Source organism: Piliocolobus tephrosceles, chromosome 2 (assembly GCF_002776525.5).
Source record: "Piliocolobus tephrosceles isolate RC106 chromosome 2, ASM277652v3, whole genome shotgun sequence".
NCBI classification, from domain to species: Eukaryota; Metazoa; Chordata; class Mammalia; order Primates; family Cercopithecidae; genus Piliocolobus; species Piliocolobus tephrosceles.
This window is the reverse complement of record NC_045435.1, coordinates 24,701,251-24,719,996: the sequence shown is the minus strand read 5'-3', so window position 1 is coordinate 24,719,996 and position 18,746 is coordinate 24,701,251. Positions and strand designations below refer to the sequence as shown.

At 37.4% G+C, this 18,746-nt stretch overlaps 1 protein-coding gene across 3 annotated transcripts in view; it reads right to left on the bottom strand.

Moving 5' to 3' along the window:
* The window catches only part of ROBO1 (roundabout guidance receptor 1), a 1,175,986-nt gene that overhangs the window by 20,750 nt on the left and 1,136,490 nt on the right, over window positions 1-18,746 (bottom strand). For all 3 annotated transcript variants that reach the window (XM_026457249.2, XM_026457251.1, XM_026457257.1), the window contains 4 exons: window positions 18,031-18,175; window positions 14,191-14,439; window positions 4,833-5,236; window positions 1,927-2,079 (listed from right to left, as the gene is read on the bottom strand). In XM_026457249.2, the coding sequence (XP_026313034.1) occupies window positions 1,927-2,079; window positions 4,833-5,236; window positions 14,191-14,439; window positions 18,031-18,175 (951 nt within the window). The remainder of the gene's footprint in view (window positions 1-1,926; window positions 2,080-4,832; window positions 5,237-14,190; window positions 14,440-18,030; window positions 18,176-18,746) is intronic.

Genomic DNA, 18,746 nt, shown 5'->3' with positions numbered 1-18,746 from the left:
GCCAGGTGTGGGATATATTCTCCTGGTGTGCCGGTGTGCTTACAGCGCAGTATTGGGGTGGGAGTTACCCGATTTTCCAGGTGTTGTGTGTCTCAGTTCCCCTGGCTAGGAAAAGGGACTCCCTTCCCCCTTGCGCTTCCCAGGTGAGGCGATGCCTCGCCCTGCTTCAGCTCTCGCTGGTCAGGCTGCAGCAGCTGACCAGCACCGATTGTCCGGCACTCCCGAGTGAGATGACCCCAGTACCTCAGTTGAAAATGCAGAAATCACCGGTCTTCTGTGTCGCTGTTGCTGGGAGATGGAGACTGGAGCTGTTCCTATTCGGCCATCTTGCTCCACCCCCCAACATAGACAATTTTCAAGCATAGTGTAATTTATAAGTGTGATACAATATTTGTTAACTTGGCATGCTTACATTATTGAAAACATTTTCAAAAAGCATCACTCAATGCCAGAGTCCCCTTTGAACAAGTATAAATAAGTGGTAGAAAGATCTACACAAGGCTTTAGGCCAGATTTTCTCCCTTATGTATTCAATTTAGATGTGTTTCCATCGAGGCTTGCTGTTTGGTCAGTTTTTCAGTGAGGAGCACTCTCTTCTAGATAATAAAATTTGATAAAACAGCCATAAAACATGAAAAATGCCATTATAGTAGTCCCATAAATGTAAAATTGCCGGTAGAGTTGGGGGATTTATACCTAGTGTCTGTCCCTTCACAGAGGCAAACATGCAAAAAGCCACTGTAATAACCCTTCAAAATCAGATAATATTCTGACAGCTCAGTTTCACTCACAAAAGAGTCCTGGGCAGAAGCCAGGAGGCCCAGGTGCGCTATGTCACGCCAGTATTTAATGTAGTCTAATATCAGAGAGATGCTAGTGAGAGAAAATACTCAGAATAAAGTACAGATAATAGCATGGACAGCCACTCATTGCAAAATTACTTGTGCTCATCATGCTGTGAGCTTTGTATTAAATTCTTCTGTCAAGTGGTAGGAATCATAGGGAGAAATACCTCAGAAAACCTTCCTTGCAACCTTGGATAAGGATCTATAATATTAGGCTTTCATATGATAATGGCAAAAGATGCCCTTTTTGAAAAATTGCTGACTGGTAATGAAAGTCCTAATCAGATTTTGTTGCAGAGGACCAGGAGGTGGGGGAACTATGCCTGTAACACAGTTCCTTCCTCCACCCCTTTAGCAAATTTAGCAAACTTGACAAGAGCAGTGAGTCTGAGAGAATTTATCTTACATGAATTTCCAACAAAGCCCGTGGGGTTGTTTTATAAAATGAGAAGGTGGTGGTTTAATAAATGCTGGGCCACCTGAGGCACTTTCATTAAAGGCTTTCTGTAGACAAAATCACACTGTTTGCATTTTCCTCCTGTGCTCCCTGGAGAATGTGAACGCTGCCTCTTCAGTGAGAGTGGATACTGTATGTGAAGGCATGAAGATAGATGATTTCTCTTTTGGTGCCCCAAATAACTGTTTTTAACACCACTATCATTAGAATTAATATTCAAACACATTTATTGTCTTCTATTTGAATGCAAAAATTGTAAAATAAAAAAATGAGGACACTCTGGAGGATTTATCACTAAATCTGACAAAGGTTAAACCTACGACATTACTTCAACTGTCAACTTCAACTATAGTGATGTCCATTCGTTTGAAACTATAAAATAACTTCCAAAAACATTAAGGATCTACAAATGGTTTTGTTTTTTAAATAACAAGCTTATTAGAAAACTGCAAGGAAATGCTAGACAAAATATGTAAGTAGACTGCTTCTATAAGTAATATGAAGCTGATTGTTCATACATTTTTAATGTAATTTCTAACGTCAGTGAACGCCTTTTCTAGCCCTAGAGAGGCAGGGTAAACAGGCGAGATTCATAGATGTTTTCATCCGTGTCAGTGGACTCACCATCTGTGTAGGTTTCTCTGCGCAGATGTCCTGGCTGGTGTTTTGGTTTCTTGGCTGGTCTGGTTTTCTGCATTACAGCAGCACTCAGGTTGCTATCTGTAGACACAGGACTTGTGGGCCTAGGACACTGAGACGCATGAACATGTCGACGGCCTAAGGAGAAAAAAAAAGAAAACACAAGCCAAACTCATCAGTGAATTTTAATTACAACAGGAACAACAAAAAGAAAACATTAAAACTATAAACAGCCCTAATTTTTCTGAAAAGCAACAAAAAAAGGTTAAACTCTTCTAGCAAATAATAGGCTTGTTGTCACTCTGCTATTTACTGGAGAAAATACCCTAAAAGCATCTTCTGCTTATTTCATTTGTTTTAAACCACAGTGCTGTTATTCTATAAAGTTCATGATACCTATTTGTTAAAGGAAAGTATTCCAATTATTTTTGCAATTAGCTTCACTAAAAAGTTAAACCAAAAATAGCAATTAAATTTTTGCATAATATAAGAGCTAAAGTTCTTAAGAAATTCATGTTCTAAGAAAAATGAACAGTACTAATGGCATTCGTATTTTAATTAAACATATATTTATAGTATACCTTGAAGACAGACTCAAGTGTGTTCTCTGCAGGTAGTCTGAAATTGATCTAGCTCACATATTCAGGTCTGCCAAAAATTACTTACATCCCTTTTCTACCTCTAAATATTTGCAAGTTCTGGATACTTAAGGTGATCCCTCCAAGACTTCCTTTTATTTTTGGTGGTGGAAGAGGTAGACGTTTGGTTTTGGAGAAACAATAATCCCAGGTGCCAGTGGGAACTGAATTTACTAATTAGACACGGCGTATTTCAAAACTCCCACATTCTCTGATGTATTAAATAGATGCTGTATTACAACCTACAACATATTGAATCCATAATGCCCATGGAGATCTATTGGTCCTATGTTTGACTTCCACGGTTTTGGTTTCTAGAAAGTCCAGTCACCAATCCAGAACTTTCTATCATACCACAGGTAACTTCAAGTGGACCTAGACAACATGTCTTTTGGCTACAAACAGCAGGTACATATAGTGAAATCAACACATTTAAAGATAACTGAAGCATATTCAATGATAGACATTAATGCAGCCAAGTGAGAAGTAATGTGATTGGACATTCATTCACATTAACTTCAAGTCACATGACAAGCACCATCACTCCCTGAAAAGAACACAGCAATAAGCAGAGGCCAATGCACGTTTCGTACATTAACATTATGAGCTCAAGGAAAACCAGAAGTGCCACTACATTACAATACAATGAAATATTAAATCAAACTCTGTCTAGCTATGATGGAGACTATTACAATTAAAGTTACATATCCCTGAAAACAGAGAATTAGGGCTGAGACTGAACCCATTATTCACTCTATTGTGTAAGGCCATCCACTGCTCACAGACCCTGAGCTATAAGGTCGTTTACAGATGAATTTTCCATGCTATTTCCATGTTTTGTCTATTTAATAAACTGAGATATTTTCTCATGTATTCTCAAAGCAGTGGTTTGAGATGCTTAATTTCACCATTTTTTACAGAAGATTAAAAAATAAGGAGGAAATAAAAGCTATATGTAAAGTTAGATGTTATTTATTAAGAAAGATAATTAGGTCTGCATAGTTTATTACACTCAGCAGCTACTAGAGGAATAAAAAACAATATTTGATTGAATGACATAAAATATACACCTGGCCAAAATAAATATATATTCTACAATAATAAGTTGAGAGATATTTTTCCTGTAACACATTCTTGATAAATAAAATATAGAGATGACTTTACAACGTGATTTACATTTTCTCTGAATATATTCTACCCTGATAAAAAATAATGGCCAATTCAATATCTGAAAAGACCATGGAAAACTACCAATGTGGTAGTTATTAAACTAAGAAAAATAAAATGGTAAAATACCAGTAACTAATTGGTTGCGACAGTCTTTCCCTTCTCCGAAATGTATCTCTTTCTTGCTGATCATTTTTATCTACTATTTAGATTTTCTTGGCTATCAAAAATACAAACACACAAAAATATGTATGGAAATGTATATATTAATTCTACAGAAATGAAAATCATGTGATAAAAACGTCTTACATTTAAATTCCTTTCTTTCTTGAACTATTTACTTTCTAAACAGGATTGGGAAGAGAAGGAGATAAGTAAAAATAAATTGTAACATAAAGATGAATAAATGGTAATTAAAAATGGGTGACCAGCAATGAAAGGAAAAATATGAAAAGCACTTGGATTAGCTTGCATCCCAATTATTATATTTAAAATGTTTACTGTAATTATGGAACGTTTATGCTTGAAAATGTATGCACATTACATATACCTTCATATCTTCCCAATTAATTTGAGAGGACATGAAGAGAACGGAGATTAAGGATAAAAAGCCCATTTTCCAGAGGTCAAATTGTTCCACTTGGATATTTATCTATTTCCCCTACCGAATTTTTATTTAAATAAGATGAGAACTCTCCCAATAAATTTGATTTTGGTGACGTTCTACACAAAACAATTCAAAAAAACAAACTTCATTTAATTGACTGTATAAAGAAATTACATTGATTTGTGTAATATATGTATTTGCTATGGCTATCCTAAAAATGAGGTAGCTTCCTATCACTCATATTATGTAAGATTTATTAAATAAAAAAAAGATAATTTAAAAAGTCTTGTCAAGGAAAAGGGAATAATCCAACGAAGTCATATTCTTGGACTGTCATTTCCTTAGGAAACTAAAAAAAAAAACAAACTGTAAGAATGGTTGGTTTTCAAATAGGACATAAGATCACAGGAGAGAACCAGCAACACACATACATACACTGAGTTTTCTTTCCCAGCTTGGTGAAAAGCGTTAGGACTCACCAGCAGCATCTTGCACCTGCCGCCGTGCCACCTTCAGACCAGCATACTCTGCCGCTGCTGCAACTGCCTGGGCAAAGTCAGCGTCGGTGAAGAAGGAGCCGTCCGAAGAACTAACACTGGAGCGCCCACTGGAAATGTTGTCCTCGTCGGAGGCTGAGCCCCAGCCGTTGATCATGGACCCCGTGACAGAGCTCTCCAGGTCCCCAACGCTGGAGGCAGGTGTCTGCTCAAGCCCACGTAGCAAAAGCCTTCTGGTCTGCATCTTGGCTACTTCCATGTCGGCTTCGTCTTCCTCTTCTGGTGCATCCGTATCCATATCTGAGACCAGGGGTCCTGAAATGTAGCCATACGTGTGTGGAGGGGAAATCGGCCGTGGGGGTGGAGGAGGACTCACAGGCTGCCGTCTGTATGAAGATGAAGAAATAGGTCTGGCTCAGCTTGTTATTTAAGACATGAAAGGGCAAATGACCCAAGAAATTCACAAGTATGCACATTTGATCTTTACTTCCTTTGAGCTCATATGTTCAGAAAAACAACGGAAAATCACAGGATATTTAAGTTTGATTTTATATTGAGTTGCTCTTCACAACCAGGGGCTCCACTGGGTTACCTTCTGATTCAAGTTTGATAGAAATATAGTCAGTTATCTCTAAGCCTTCTTATGTTTTATCATTTGGATTACGTTTCGTTAAAAAAGGAAAAGTAATACTTGTTTTGAAAACATACACGTATGTATCATCTGTCCTAAAGCATTTCAAATATTACCCATAGTTTATCATTACTGAAGACAACTGACATTCATCCTGAAACAGTTTGCTCCATAAACATGTTTCTTTCCCTTTTTTCTTTTTTATCACCTCTCCTACTTTTTCAAGCAAATGAAGTCATTCATCTTCATTATAAGGAGTAAAATTTCATAAGATTTAAAGAAGTACACATTTGGATGTGACATAATTTCCTTTAGATTTCATTCTATTAAAATAAAAGCTATGGAAGCCAAGAGTAATTTTTCTGATTTATTCGCTATGAGTTTCATTAAAGATTAGTAACTATTTTTAACCCTATTGCATTTATTGTTATCCTATCTTTTTAAAAAAATATTTAAAGGTATTTTTTCTTAAATCCTGGAATTAGTTTAAGAACCAGAGTTGAGGACAAAATGAAGTAGTCTCCCACAATATAGGTAAACAGTTACCAATTAATTGGTTTCAACCAACTCTGCAGACGTGAAGAATAACAACAGCTAAAAGCCATGCTTCCACTAACACATTAGTGCTATGATCCACAGGGAATAGATGACTGAGAAGGTACAGAGCATTTTAACTTTAGTGGAAAGCAAGATTCATGGAAAGAAGTCATCCCCATGGGAGAAGAATGCTGAGAGAATAACTTAAATTAAAAGACTGCCTTCACAAAAGGAAGACATGGTGATTTCTAGTTGGAGGATTGCTTGGTCAGTGACTTGCTCAACAGTCCTAATACTCCCTAAGCAAGGTTAAAGAGATGACATAATGGAGGACTTTTAGATGGAAAGGTCATTAAAACACCTCACCAAATTTTGCCCTCCTGAGAAGTAAAGAGGATAGATTCTACACAAGCTGCCAAACTGAGCACCAGTACTGGAGAGCAGCTGAGATTAGGGTCTAGGGTCAGCTGGTGACCTCCACAGCTTGGGAGGCTAGGAGAGATACAGCATGAATGCCATCAACTGGTAGTTTACCTGAAGATAAGGATAAATCACTTAAGAACTGCAAATGCCTAGAGATGGTGCCTAGGGTTGAGGCCTTCATCAGTGGGGCAAGTGCATCTCAGCACCTCTCCTTTAGCACCCTTAAGATACGCATAGAGTAAGATGAGATAAGAATAGTCTTCAGGGCTAACCAAGCAGAAGACCAGATCCTCATCTAGTTTGCCCTTTTCTCATTCCATCTTCCCCGTCTTAGCCCTAGGAATTTGCACCTGGCAGAGGCAGGAGGAGGGAGGTATTTAAAAGCAGAACACGCTCACTTTCTCCACGCCACCACAGCCACAGGAAGGGACATTTGGCAAAGGATGTCTGGGAATGCACAATTGAGGTTTTAAAATTAACAGAACTGACTGGGTATGGTGTCTCATGCCTGTAATCAATCACAGTACTTTGAGAGGCCGAGGTGGGTGGATCATCTGAGGTCAGGAGTTTGAGATCAGCCTGGTCAACATGGTGAAACCCCGTCTCCACTAAAAATATAAAAATTAGTTGGGCATGGTGGTGATGCACCCCTGTAATCCCAGCTACTCGGGAGGCTGAGGCTGGACAATCACTTGAAACCGGAGGCAGAGGTTGCAGTGAGCCAAGATCACGCCATTGCACTCTAGCCTGAGTGACAGAGCGAGACTCTGTCTCAAAAAACAAAAACAAAAACAAAACAATTAATTACATTAAATTAAATTAACAGAACTAGATTTGAACAGCAAGCAAACAAAACAAAACCCGACAGGATCTGGTCAAGATCTAAATAAAGTTAAAACCATGTAGGACCTGCTCCAAGATCTCTACCACAGAGAGGGAAAAGTAACTTTGATATGGCACAGCTTTTGGGGTGGCATGGCAGTTTTTTGAAGAAAAACGTGTTCTGCTTTTTATCCCAATAAATTGAGACACTTTGACAAATCTGTTCAATACAAATGGAAAACAAACATTAAAAATGATTATTAAAAATACTGCAATTAACTCATTTAATGAGCACTTATTTGTAGCTAAGCATATTTTACAAGATTTACTCATTTAATTCAGTAACTTTTTGAGTTACTTTTTAAATGATCATTTCACAGGGTAGGATATTGAAATTCAGAGGGATTAAGGGTCTTACCAAAGTTGCCACAGATCACATGTATCAAATGTAGAATTTAAAATCAAATTTTATTTCCAAGGGCATGACCTTCCACACACATATGTAAGTGTAAATGTATTATATGTGTGTGTGTGTGTGTGTGTATACACATAAGCTGGGAGAGATATGTACCATATACAGATGTATTAAAAAACCAAGAAATAAAAGCTAATATATTACATTGAAAAGGTATGCATATACACACACACGTGTAATTATATATTATTATGTGTCTATATCTGTTATATACACACATAGCATTCTTTAATATAATGCATTATTTTTCATTTCTGGGTGGTATTTAAAGTGTCTGTGTGTGGCACTAGGAGAAATATGAAAAATGTGCCAAAGCTGAAGTAATTTAAGAGATTAAAATGGATAATTGTTTCAATATGGAGTGTTATACACATAGGAGGAAAACCATTGTTTAATCTGGAATGCAATAAAATACCACACTTAGAAGTTAATTTACAGTCTTTGTCAGCATACAAACCCAAAATACCACCAGAAACTTCTTCCTTTTTAAAGACATGTAAGACTTTTTAGCACAAAGGGGACTATTTTGCCCCTCAATAAAGAAAGACGCAGAAAGGCTGACTTCACTAGGAAAGGATGCCAGCATTGTTGTGTTTGGATAAGTCACATTCTGTAGAGCAAAAACATCTTCATGTAAAACAAGGGCTGGCTTTTAACTACAACCACCCCTTACAAATGTTGAAGAAAGACAGAAAAATTTATTCAAACCATCTGTAAATAAGGCAAGCCCAGGGAATGCGTGATAAACATGTACAGTTGAAATATGTAATACATTCTATTGGAAAACAAAAAGCCATTTCAAGATGCTGCACTCAAGTGGGACTTGTCGCAAATGAACCTCAGCCCTCTAGATTTCTCCCTGAGGGGTTTCAGTATCTTCTGAAATAATGTAGAAGTATATGACTGTGTATCGTAACACTCTAGCCTCCTGCAAGAATGATGCCCTCATAAACATGCTCAAGAGAAAAGCAGAATGATGTCATTAATTTATCAAAGTAGGTGTTTATACCATTCACCACACAGCATTTACCAGGCAAAAGACAAAGGAGAAAAATGCATACCTTTGAGATTTTGTTTTAACACTGGTGTAGCTTCAATTTCTTGTATAAGTAACTATTACCTCAATTTATCTGTATTAATAAAACAAGTAAATCTATTCCATACATGAACATAACTTTTACTTTTCTAGAGACTTTTTACTATACTGCAATAAAGTTAAGCATATCAATCACTTTTTAAAACAATATATGTGAATAAGTTTAATTATATGATTTTCCAAGCAATTGTTTGAAAAAAAGAGAAGACAAATTCCTATTATGTTGATCACCTAGTTTACCCAGTTTTAGACAAAAATGGAATGCCCTAGAAGTTCACTATAATGCCAAAGTTGAAATATTCATAATAATGCAGGTCTTTAATGTTTCTATAATTAGACTTGCAGTGTTACAATGGTTTAAGTTCAGTAATTTTATTAATGTATCACACTATCTGTACCCCTAATCAATAAATATAAATGTAATCAATGTATTTATTCTTTAAACATTTACTGTGCGCCTACCATGCTAAAGACTGCTAGATTTATACCAAAAAGATCACAGGCAAACAGAGCTTAGGTAACATACTTTATGCTTTATGACAGGTAAGGATTCAATTTTAAGGTAAACATACTTAATGCAAGCTATGTATCTGGCCATGGCAGATTGTATTCTGCAAAATGTCCATAGCAATATCTCCCCTTCCAAATGCTTCTCTGAAATGAGAACTTGCCACTCTCCAACCAAGAGAGGTAGATGAGTTCAGCACTTTTGAATCTGGATGGACTCTGGATTGCTTTAATACAATGTGGCAGAAGCAAGACTATGCATCAGTTCTAAATGTAGTTGTTAACTGGCCTGGCAACTTCCCCTTCCTGTCTTTTTGGATGCCAGCTGCCATGAAAGAGGTGCCATTACCCTGAGACCCCATATTATGAGAAGTCCATACTCTATGGTGAGATCTGGAGGATAAGACTCCACGTGGAAAGAGACAGAGGTCAAGGAGCATCGAGACATCAGACATATGAGTGAAGAAACTAAGTTGGAAGTAGATCTTCCATCCCCAGCCAAGCAGCCAAGGCCATATGGATTGGAGATGAATTGTCCAGCTGAATCCTTTCAGAATTCCTGACTCATGGGATTGTGAATAAAATGATGAGATTACTTTAGGTCACTACATTTTGGAGTGGTTTGTTAGACAGTGATAGAAACAGGGACTTGAGCACTATGTTAGGAATTCAGCTAAATGAAACAGATATCCATGTCTAAAGGGACTTCAGTCTAGTGGAGGAGACAAATAATTAAATATGCAATGACAGAGGATATACAGAGTGTTGTGGGAACACTTAAATATGGCTCCTATTGCAAAGCTGGGACATCAGGGAAAGATTTACTGAGGAGGACCTGCCATTTAATCTTGGATCTAAAGGATACATACGTGTTAGCTCCAAAAGGAGAGGAGAAAATGGTGTTCCAGGAAGATGAGAGAGCATGTCCAGAGATATTGAGGTGAGTGAGAATTGAGCTTATTCCGGGAACTAGAAGAAACTTAGAGTGAAGACATCACAGATATTGTTCAGGGAGTGGCAGTGGGTAAGGATGGCAGGGCACACAGGGGTCAGATCACAAAGGGCTTTGATTGCTACATTAAGGAACCTTGCCTTTATCTTAAGAAAAATGGGAAGCCATTGAGAGATCTTAAGCAACGGAGAGACTTGATCAGTGTTGCAATTTAGGAAAATGCCTCTGCACAGTCTGCAGCAAGGAATTAGATTGAAGGAGGGGCCAGGCTGAAGCAACAAGACCACTTAGCAGAACATTACTGTAACGCAGGTGAGAGAAAATGGCTGTCGTAACTCGGAAAGTGCATTTATGGCTGGAGATACGTGTATCACTCAGAATGATATTTAGGCAGTAAAAATCTACAGGAACAAGTAGTTGGATATATGGGTCTGAAGCTCCAGAAAGAGATTTGTAGAGAAATAGCCATCTATATCTATGAGTGTACCATTAGGGAAATGGCAGGCTGGTAAGAGTCAGAAGTCATCTACTGACGGGGCAGGCATTAGAATAGATCAAGGGATCAAGAGGAGACTTCATTCACATACTTAAGATGGAAATCACAACATTGTATATAGTATCCAAAAGGTATATACAATTAAAATGGTCAATATTAAGGAATTGGTTAAATAGACTTACATACTTTACACAAGTGTCTGAACAAGAAGCTAACAACATGCAAAAACGCTGTTCAGTGAAAAGAGTAGTTTATGAAATAATATTGGCATATGATAAATCCAAGCAATGTGAGTACAAGTAGAGATGAAAGATTGAAAGAATCTTCACTGAGGTCTTCACAGTGATTTTCTGATTACATAGATCACTGGGACTTTTACATTTTCATTTTGTTTATATGTATTTTCAAAAATTTCTATAGTAAACATATAGAATATACATTAATCATAAAAAAGCACTTAAAGCACTTTTTAAAATGGGCTTTCACTTACTTTTTATTAGTGCCCATTGTTATTTCCAGCAATGACCCTGGAAATAAAATCCATAATACCCTTACAGATTGAAAATCATACCTTTGAGAAAGGCTGAAAATAGTCAAATGATTGTAAATGCAGATAGTTAATGTATTACCCAATTACATATATCTGCCTCAAGTTCTAAGCATCCGTTAGCCTAAAACGATAGACAGTAGGTCAATTCCAATTCTTCCATAGTATCCAATTCCATTCATCAAATACTTTACCGAAGAAAGCTCTGCAGAACTCAATGACGTGAATGAGATGAGTTCTGCCTTCAAAGAACTTTTAATTTAAATAGGAAAACAGAGATACAAACAGCAAATACTAATGCAACATGAAAACTGGTTAGTGTGGTAACAGGGATGGGAACAGACTCTTATGAAGAGTAAAGAAAAGAGGGGTTGACTTTTGCCAGGCAGGCAGAGGACGTGTCATTTGAACAGGGCTTTGAAAGATGAGGGGTGCTTACCAGCCAATCAGGAAAGAGGATGGAGAAGACCTGGATGTTGATGAGTTTCAGGCAAATTTAGGAACTTTAAAACAGACTAATTAGAAAAAAAGCATATGTAATGAAATTGGGGGGAAATTAAATAAAAGGAAAAGGATTGTGAAAACCTTTAAATATTGGGTTAAATACTATATGTGACTCTGAATGGGGGAACATTACCAGACTTCTTGTGTGCAAATAAAAATATTGTGAGAATGAACAGAAAAACAGAGAGAAGAAAAGTGGAGATGGGTTTAAGGATAAGGCAGATTTCATGGGACAGGGATGGAGGGCCTGCCCGAGCAGCTGTAGGGATGGAAACTAAGGAGCAAAACCAAGGGCCATTTTGGATTGAAGTGACTTCATGAATAACCCCACCTGTAGAATGCTAGGAAAAAACTAAATAGTAGGATAACTAAGCTGATTTCAAAATGACAAAGGTACCATTTATGCTTTTTGCCTATTCCCTCAGTCATTTTATTTTAAAACACTGGTCAAATAAATAATGGTTGAAAATTCTAAACAAGACAGCCATCAACATAAAAGAAAAGACAAGTTTGCAGAGCCAAGTGCAAAGACAAAGAATTTGGATTTGGACACAGGGTGAAGTTCAAGTGGAAATACTGTGGCATTCAGGAAAAGGAATTAGGCTGGGTAAAGAAATTTGACAACCAGCAGAATGTAAGAGTTGAACCAAGCTATGGGATGAGAGTGTAAAGCTGAGGGCTGTAGGGCGCTAATATGTTTGAATACTTACCCTGCTTCAGATGCTTTACACACATTATCCATTGATTCTCACAGCCATTTATACAGTGGCCATCATGGCAGAAAGCGTAGGTATGATAACCGAGAAGCCTTCAGATTTGACCATTAGGAGGTTACTTTCAATGGACCGATCGAAGCAGTACACTCTAAGCCAGAACGCAGTGGGCTGAGGTGCGAATGTGAATCCGGAAGGCAGAAGGAGTTAAACAAGATGAAGCAGGTGGGGAGCATGGAGCCAGAAGGGAGGCCAAGGAAGACGAAGGCATGAAGCGAGTTGAGTTAACCATGAAGAGAAGGAGAACTGAATGAAGAGGAAGAGGCTGGACATTCCAGACAGATGAAGGAAAACTGATTTCTGTTTCTGTGGAAAGGAGGACATAAGGAATACAAAAGAAGAGCTAGCCAGAAAGAAAATACTGGGTACCCTGAGAATAGAGACAGGAATGGTGAGGGAAACAGGTAATACAAGGGAACAAAATAAAATAACTCTTAGATATTTCAGAACTAAATGGTCTCTTTTAGTCTCTCATCGGCTAAGAGTAGCACAGATGGTCTGTGACTTTAATATGGGAAAGAGGTGCCTTATTTGCTCTCAATTTTCTAACATTGCATGGGTTAATAATATTCCTTTAAAATGTCTGACAATCAAACTTCCTCACTGCCAGAGAGAAGAAAGCTTCACTACTTTCTTGTTTTTACAGTATATGTAATTTGAATCTGGTGATAATCTCTTAACAATGGAAGAGCTGATAAATATTGCCAAATTCTGTTTTAATCTACAGAGCAAAATTCAAGCCACAAAAATCAGAGTTTCTTATTCATTCGAGAATATCAAAGGAGCCTCTTCTGAGGCAAATAATATAATTTCAAATGATATTAGGAATACAGAAAATAATATATAATGTGTCAAGGGCAAAAAAACAGTATAAATAAAATCATCAACAATGAGAGAAGAGCTAAAATGATGCAGTAACAGTTTTTATGTGGTGGAAATGACAAGTGAAGCTATTGTATATCACAAAAACGTATTGGTTGGGGATGCTCAAAACATAGGTTTAAAAAAGTTTAAGCACACACACATGCACACGCGCGCACACACACACACACAACAATCTGACTAAAAAGCTCCAAACTCATATCTAAACCAAAATAAAGGTATCTGAGGTCAACACAAAAAGAATATGCCAAACTCATTCTTCTGTGACACTACAGTTATGAGGGAACACATTATTACGTAAACTTAATTTTAAAAGAAAATCTATTTTCTGCTGACCAAAGAAGTGACTTACCAATGCCAAAAGAAAACTAAAGTACAAAAACACCCACTGTCAATAGCATGTTACAGAATTAGCACACCATATTCATGATCTCTGTGTGGTTATGAATGCAACTTTTATAAGTGGGTATTAATACATCTTATTTTATGGTTGCAAGTTCACTAGGATCAATTAATCTAATGCAGTGGTCAACAATATGACTTGATATGTTAATCACCTAAGTTTACTGTGGGATGATACTGCAAGAAAAGGCTTCTGAGACAAGGAAATTACTTCATGGGATAGCATTCAACAACTTCCACTGAGGAGGAGAAATTATCTGATTTGTCAGCAAAGAAGGCTAGTGACAACGTACCTTCTGTCGGGCGGGTGCTGCATGTGGCCAGTCTCCTCTGGACAATCCTGTAACACGGGCTGGAGTTCCTCCTGCGGGGAGGGAGTCAGGGTGGCAGTGGACTGATGGCTGTAGGACACGGCAGCTGGAGAAGAAGCTGCTCCCCGAACAGGCGGAGTGGGGCCTCGTTCATCTTCCTCCTCTTCTAATTCATCTTGTTGCAAATACATCCTTGCTGGTGGCACGGGACATGGCATTTCTTGGTCATAGCTAAAATAAATGATAAGGAGGTGTAGACTTACTGCAGGTTATTCAAATAAACTATTTGGATAGTAATGAAATGTCACCTTTAAATTGTTTTTCAATTTTCATATTAAGGAGTTACTGTTGAAAAAGATTTTACCTCACAAGGTTTGTGAATTACTGCATAAACTATTTTTCTCTAAGAGATTGTAATTTACATTAGCATATTATAGGGTCTTAGAAGTCATACAATAAAAAAATACTTAACATGGCTTAATTTAGTACAACCCAAATGTATTTGGTGTATTTTGTCCCTCCAATATGTTCTCTAAAAGGCTCAAAGATGGTATTACAGAGGACCTGAAGACGAGTTGCTACATTTAGAGAAAAATTACCCTTGTTTTCTTTTTTTGAGATGGAGTTTCGGTCTTGTTGCCCAGGCTGGAGTGCAGTGGCGCAATCTCGGCTCAAAGCAACCTCCATCTGCCAGGTTCAAACAATTCTTTTGGCTCATCCTCCAGAGTAGCTGGATTATAGGTGTACATCACCACGTCCAGTTAATTTTTGTATTTTTAATAGAGACGGGGTTTCTCCATGTTGGTTAGGCTGGTCTTGAACTCCTGACTTCAAGTGATCCACCTGCCTCAGCCTCCCAAAGTGCTGGGATTACAGGCATGAACCACTGTGCCCAGCCAAGAAAAATTACTCTTAAAAATCCTTTCAGAGAAAGATATACTGGAGGTCAACCTATTTAATCCAATACTACCCATTTTTTTCTCTCAAATTATAGTAGATCACTATTTCTTCAGTTGAACACAAAATGAAGTTGTTGGCTTGCATTTAGGATGGTGAGCGAAAAATTCACATTCAACAATAAAATGCCCCTCTCCTCCTCTGCTGGAGCTGGGTGGGAAGCACGATGGATCTGGGGAACAATCATGCTTTTCTCTTTTCTCTTATCCCAGGGCGTATGTTATTAATTATAAGGGCAATGATGTACAACATTATATAAACTGGTTCTGTTACCCATTTCTCTTGTTCATTCTCTACCATCCACCTTGTTTACCTGAATTCAGGGAAGCTGATGCTCAAATAATGTTTCTTTGCATCTTTCTTTACTTTCCTAATCTCACTGTCTCCCTTTTTGCCTCTTTCTTTTGCTTTCTTTATTAGCAAACAGCTGAGCAACTTGCCTCCTCATCCAAACTAGAAATGTTTTCGTCATCTTTGACTTTTCTTCTCCCTCAAATGACTCCCCAATTCATTTCTATTCTATCAATAACAACTCTCTACAATCTATTCTCTTACTTTTATTTCTTGTACGTGCTACTGCAACAATCTTTTAATTGGTCTCCTAGCCTCCAATCACTCCATGACTTCCAAAATTACATTAATATGCATCATACACAGGTTATTCATGTGCTCCTCAAAGTAAGAAATGGCTCTCTAATTGTTTAAAGAATAAAATAAATGACTAAGCAAGACACTGGCGTATCTGCATAATCTGGCTTACATTGGCTGTCCCAGCACCCTCTCATTTCCTACCATGTGTTTCATGTTAGTTTTCCAGGAGTCCACATCTGTGTGGTCCCATGTCCATAAAACCCCTTTTTCTTAACTGAGAACCTTCTCATTTGTCCAGATCAAGAACAAACGTAGCCAATCACAAAACCTTCCGTCTTCTCCATTAGAATCAGTCTTTCTCCTTGGGGCACAGTAGCAGCTCCAATATCTTTTTTCTTTTTTCTTCTTCTTTTTTTTTTAACCTATATTTACTTATTTCATTTTAGTCCTCTTATTTTTGTGAACCAAAGCAGCAATGAATGTTGTTAAAACAGCTTGGGAAATGCGTTTTTAAAAATACACTCAGGTCAAGTGGAATTGCTCATGCCTGCCCGCAATCCCAGCACTTTGGGAGGCTGGGGCGGGACGATCGCTTGAGATCAGGAGTTCGACAGTCTGGGCAACACAATGAGATACCATCTTTACAAAAAAATAAAAATAAAATTAGCTGGGCACTGTGGCACAAGCCTGTAGTCCCAGCTACTTGGGAGGCTGAGATGGGAGGATCACTTGAGCTCTGGGGTGAGTCCCTGTTTCTAAAAACAAAACAAAACCAACCAAACCAAACCAAACCAACCAAACCAAACCAAACATACAGTTTTGTTTTCATTACTTGCAGATTCTGTATCTGCAAATTCACTGACTCGGTGTCATTTATTTGTAAACCCCAAAATTGGTATCTACGGCATTTTCATGGTCATTCCCACAGACTCACAAAGAGACCAAAAATTTCAGTGCCTGATGTGCATGTTCCCAGCCGAGGTAAAACAAGGATACGCTTTGTTTTCTTGTGTCAGTTCTCACACAGTAAACAAGCGTCCTTTCCGTGGTTTATTTACCGCCATGTTTGTCAAAATGTTTTCAGCTTTATATTAGCGATTTCCCTCTTAAAATGGCCCTCAAAAGAAGTGCTTCATGAAGCGCTGTTTCGTGTTTCTAAGCCTTAGAAAGCTGTGATGTGCCTTAAAAAAATATATCTATGAAATAAGCTTTGCTGAGGAATGACTTATTGGGTTCCATGTTAATAAATGAACAATATATATTAAATAAGCATCTTTAAAAAAATACATAAAACAAGGTTATCTATTGGTCAGCTGACAAATATGTTGTGGCTAGAGGTTAGAAGGAACCTAGCCCCGTATTTCCCCTAGGACCAATGGTTCAACATTTGTTAACTCACTGTTCACAAGAATTTTAAAACGTATAAATATTGTGGATAATGAGAGTTCCCTGTAAATATTTTTATATAAGAATTTTACTTAAAAATGCATTTTATAAAAAGATTATTAGAAAATTGAAGCACAGAGACTTTGTTTCTGGGCACAGTGATACACTTTTCTGTGTGTGGAGAATGAAGGAATGATGTCTTTACAGCAGTCACAGAAAAGACTGTATTTTCAGGTATATTTTATGATGTATTTGTTAATTCTCCATCTTAAAGGAGTTTTCCTCCTTTGGTTTAAAGAAGCAGCCGTTTTGTTTTGTTTGGTGGTACCATGTCCAGTTCTACAGATTCTGGAGTGAGGAAGAGGTAACTAACTTCCTAATTGCTGTCATGTGGACTATTATACTTGTTAAGTCTCTGGGAGAAACAATTCAGCAAAGTTCACATTTCTACAAAGAGTTCTCAGCATACGGTGATAATATCTAAGAACAAATAGCCTTCAGGATACCATCGTTGTGGTATAAATCCACACGACTGTCTTACAAAAATTTCAAGACATGTCACAGAAGTTCTAATATTCAAAAATCACAAAATCATATATCCATATGTTAAATTATGTATACACACACAGGATATACACATGAGCTAATATGTATTCATTTTTCTATTCTATTCTAGGTTCCAAAAGAATCTTTTGAAGCACAAATTCCTTTTATGGAAGCAGCAAGGAGAATTTTTACTTCCTGCTGACCAGCACTGTTTTCTTTAAAGCCAACTGTTTGTGGACCTTAGGAATCTGTCTTCTCTTGGCCACCTAGTTTAATAATTGCTTAAAATGGGCGGAAACAATCATATTACACTGTTTACATCTGTTTGGACACTCCTCTTACCTTTCATCTACAGAAATGTTGTACTCTTCGCTATTGCTGTGTGGAGGAGGATGTGCTGGGGGAGGAGGAAGCAGGTCTGCCCAGTTCATGCCACCCTGTTTTGGTACCTTGGGTGTTCTTGCCCCTTTCTTGTGCCCCTGACTCCCTAGAAAGGAAATAAAATACAAGCCATTGATCTCTGGCCTTTAAACGTTTTCTATTAGTCACAAGTTAATCATTTTTTGTAAATATGATTTTATAATTCATTTATGTATACAGAGATAAACACGCTTTTTCATTAATTTTAAACAGAACTTTGTACAAGAGAAAATGCAAGTACTGCCATGAATAACTGCAAAATAAATAGCAAAAAAAGCAATAAAACCATGAATGAATGTTTCAAGTCATATCATTAATAGTGATCTTCTTACAGCAATTAATTGCATTATGGATTATCATCTTAAACAAATGAGCTGTAGACATATTTTCTGGAGTGCCTTTCTATTATTTAATTGCTGGAACCTAAAACACAATATGATACAGATACGATCTATTAGAGTTCCACTGTTGCATTAAATCACTGAATATATATAATTTGTACTTGTCCATTGAAATGTTTTAGGCACAATGAAATTACTAGTTTCCTTCAGAAAGGCAAGTACAGATGAAATAAAAGCTGGAATGACTGATTGAACTAATGACAAAAGAAGCAGAAAAATGATTTTTAAAAGGGACAG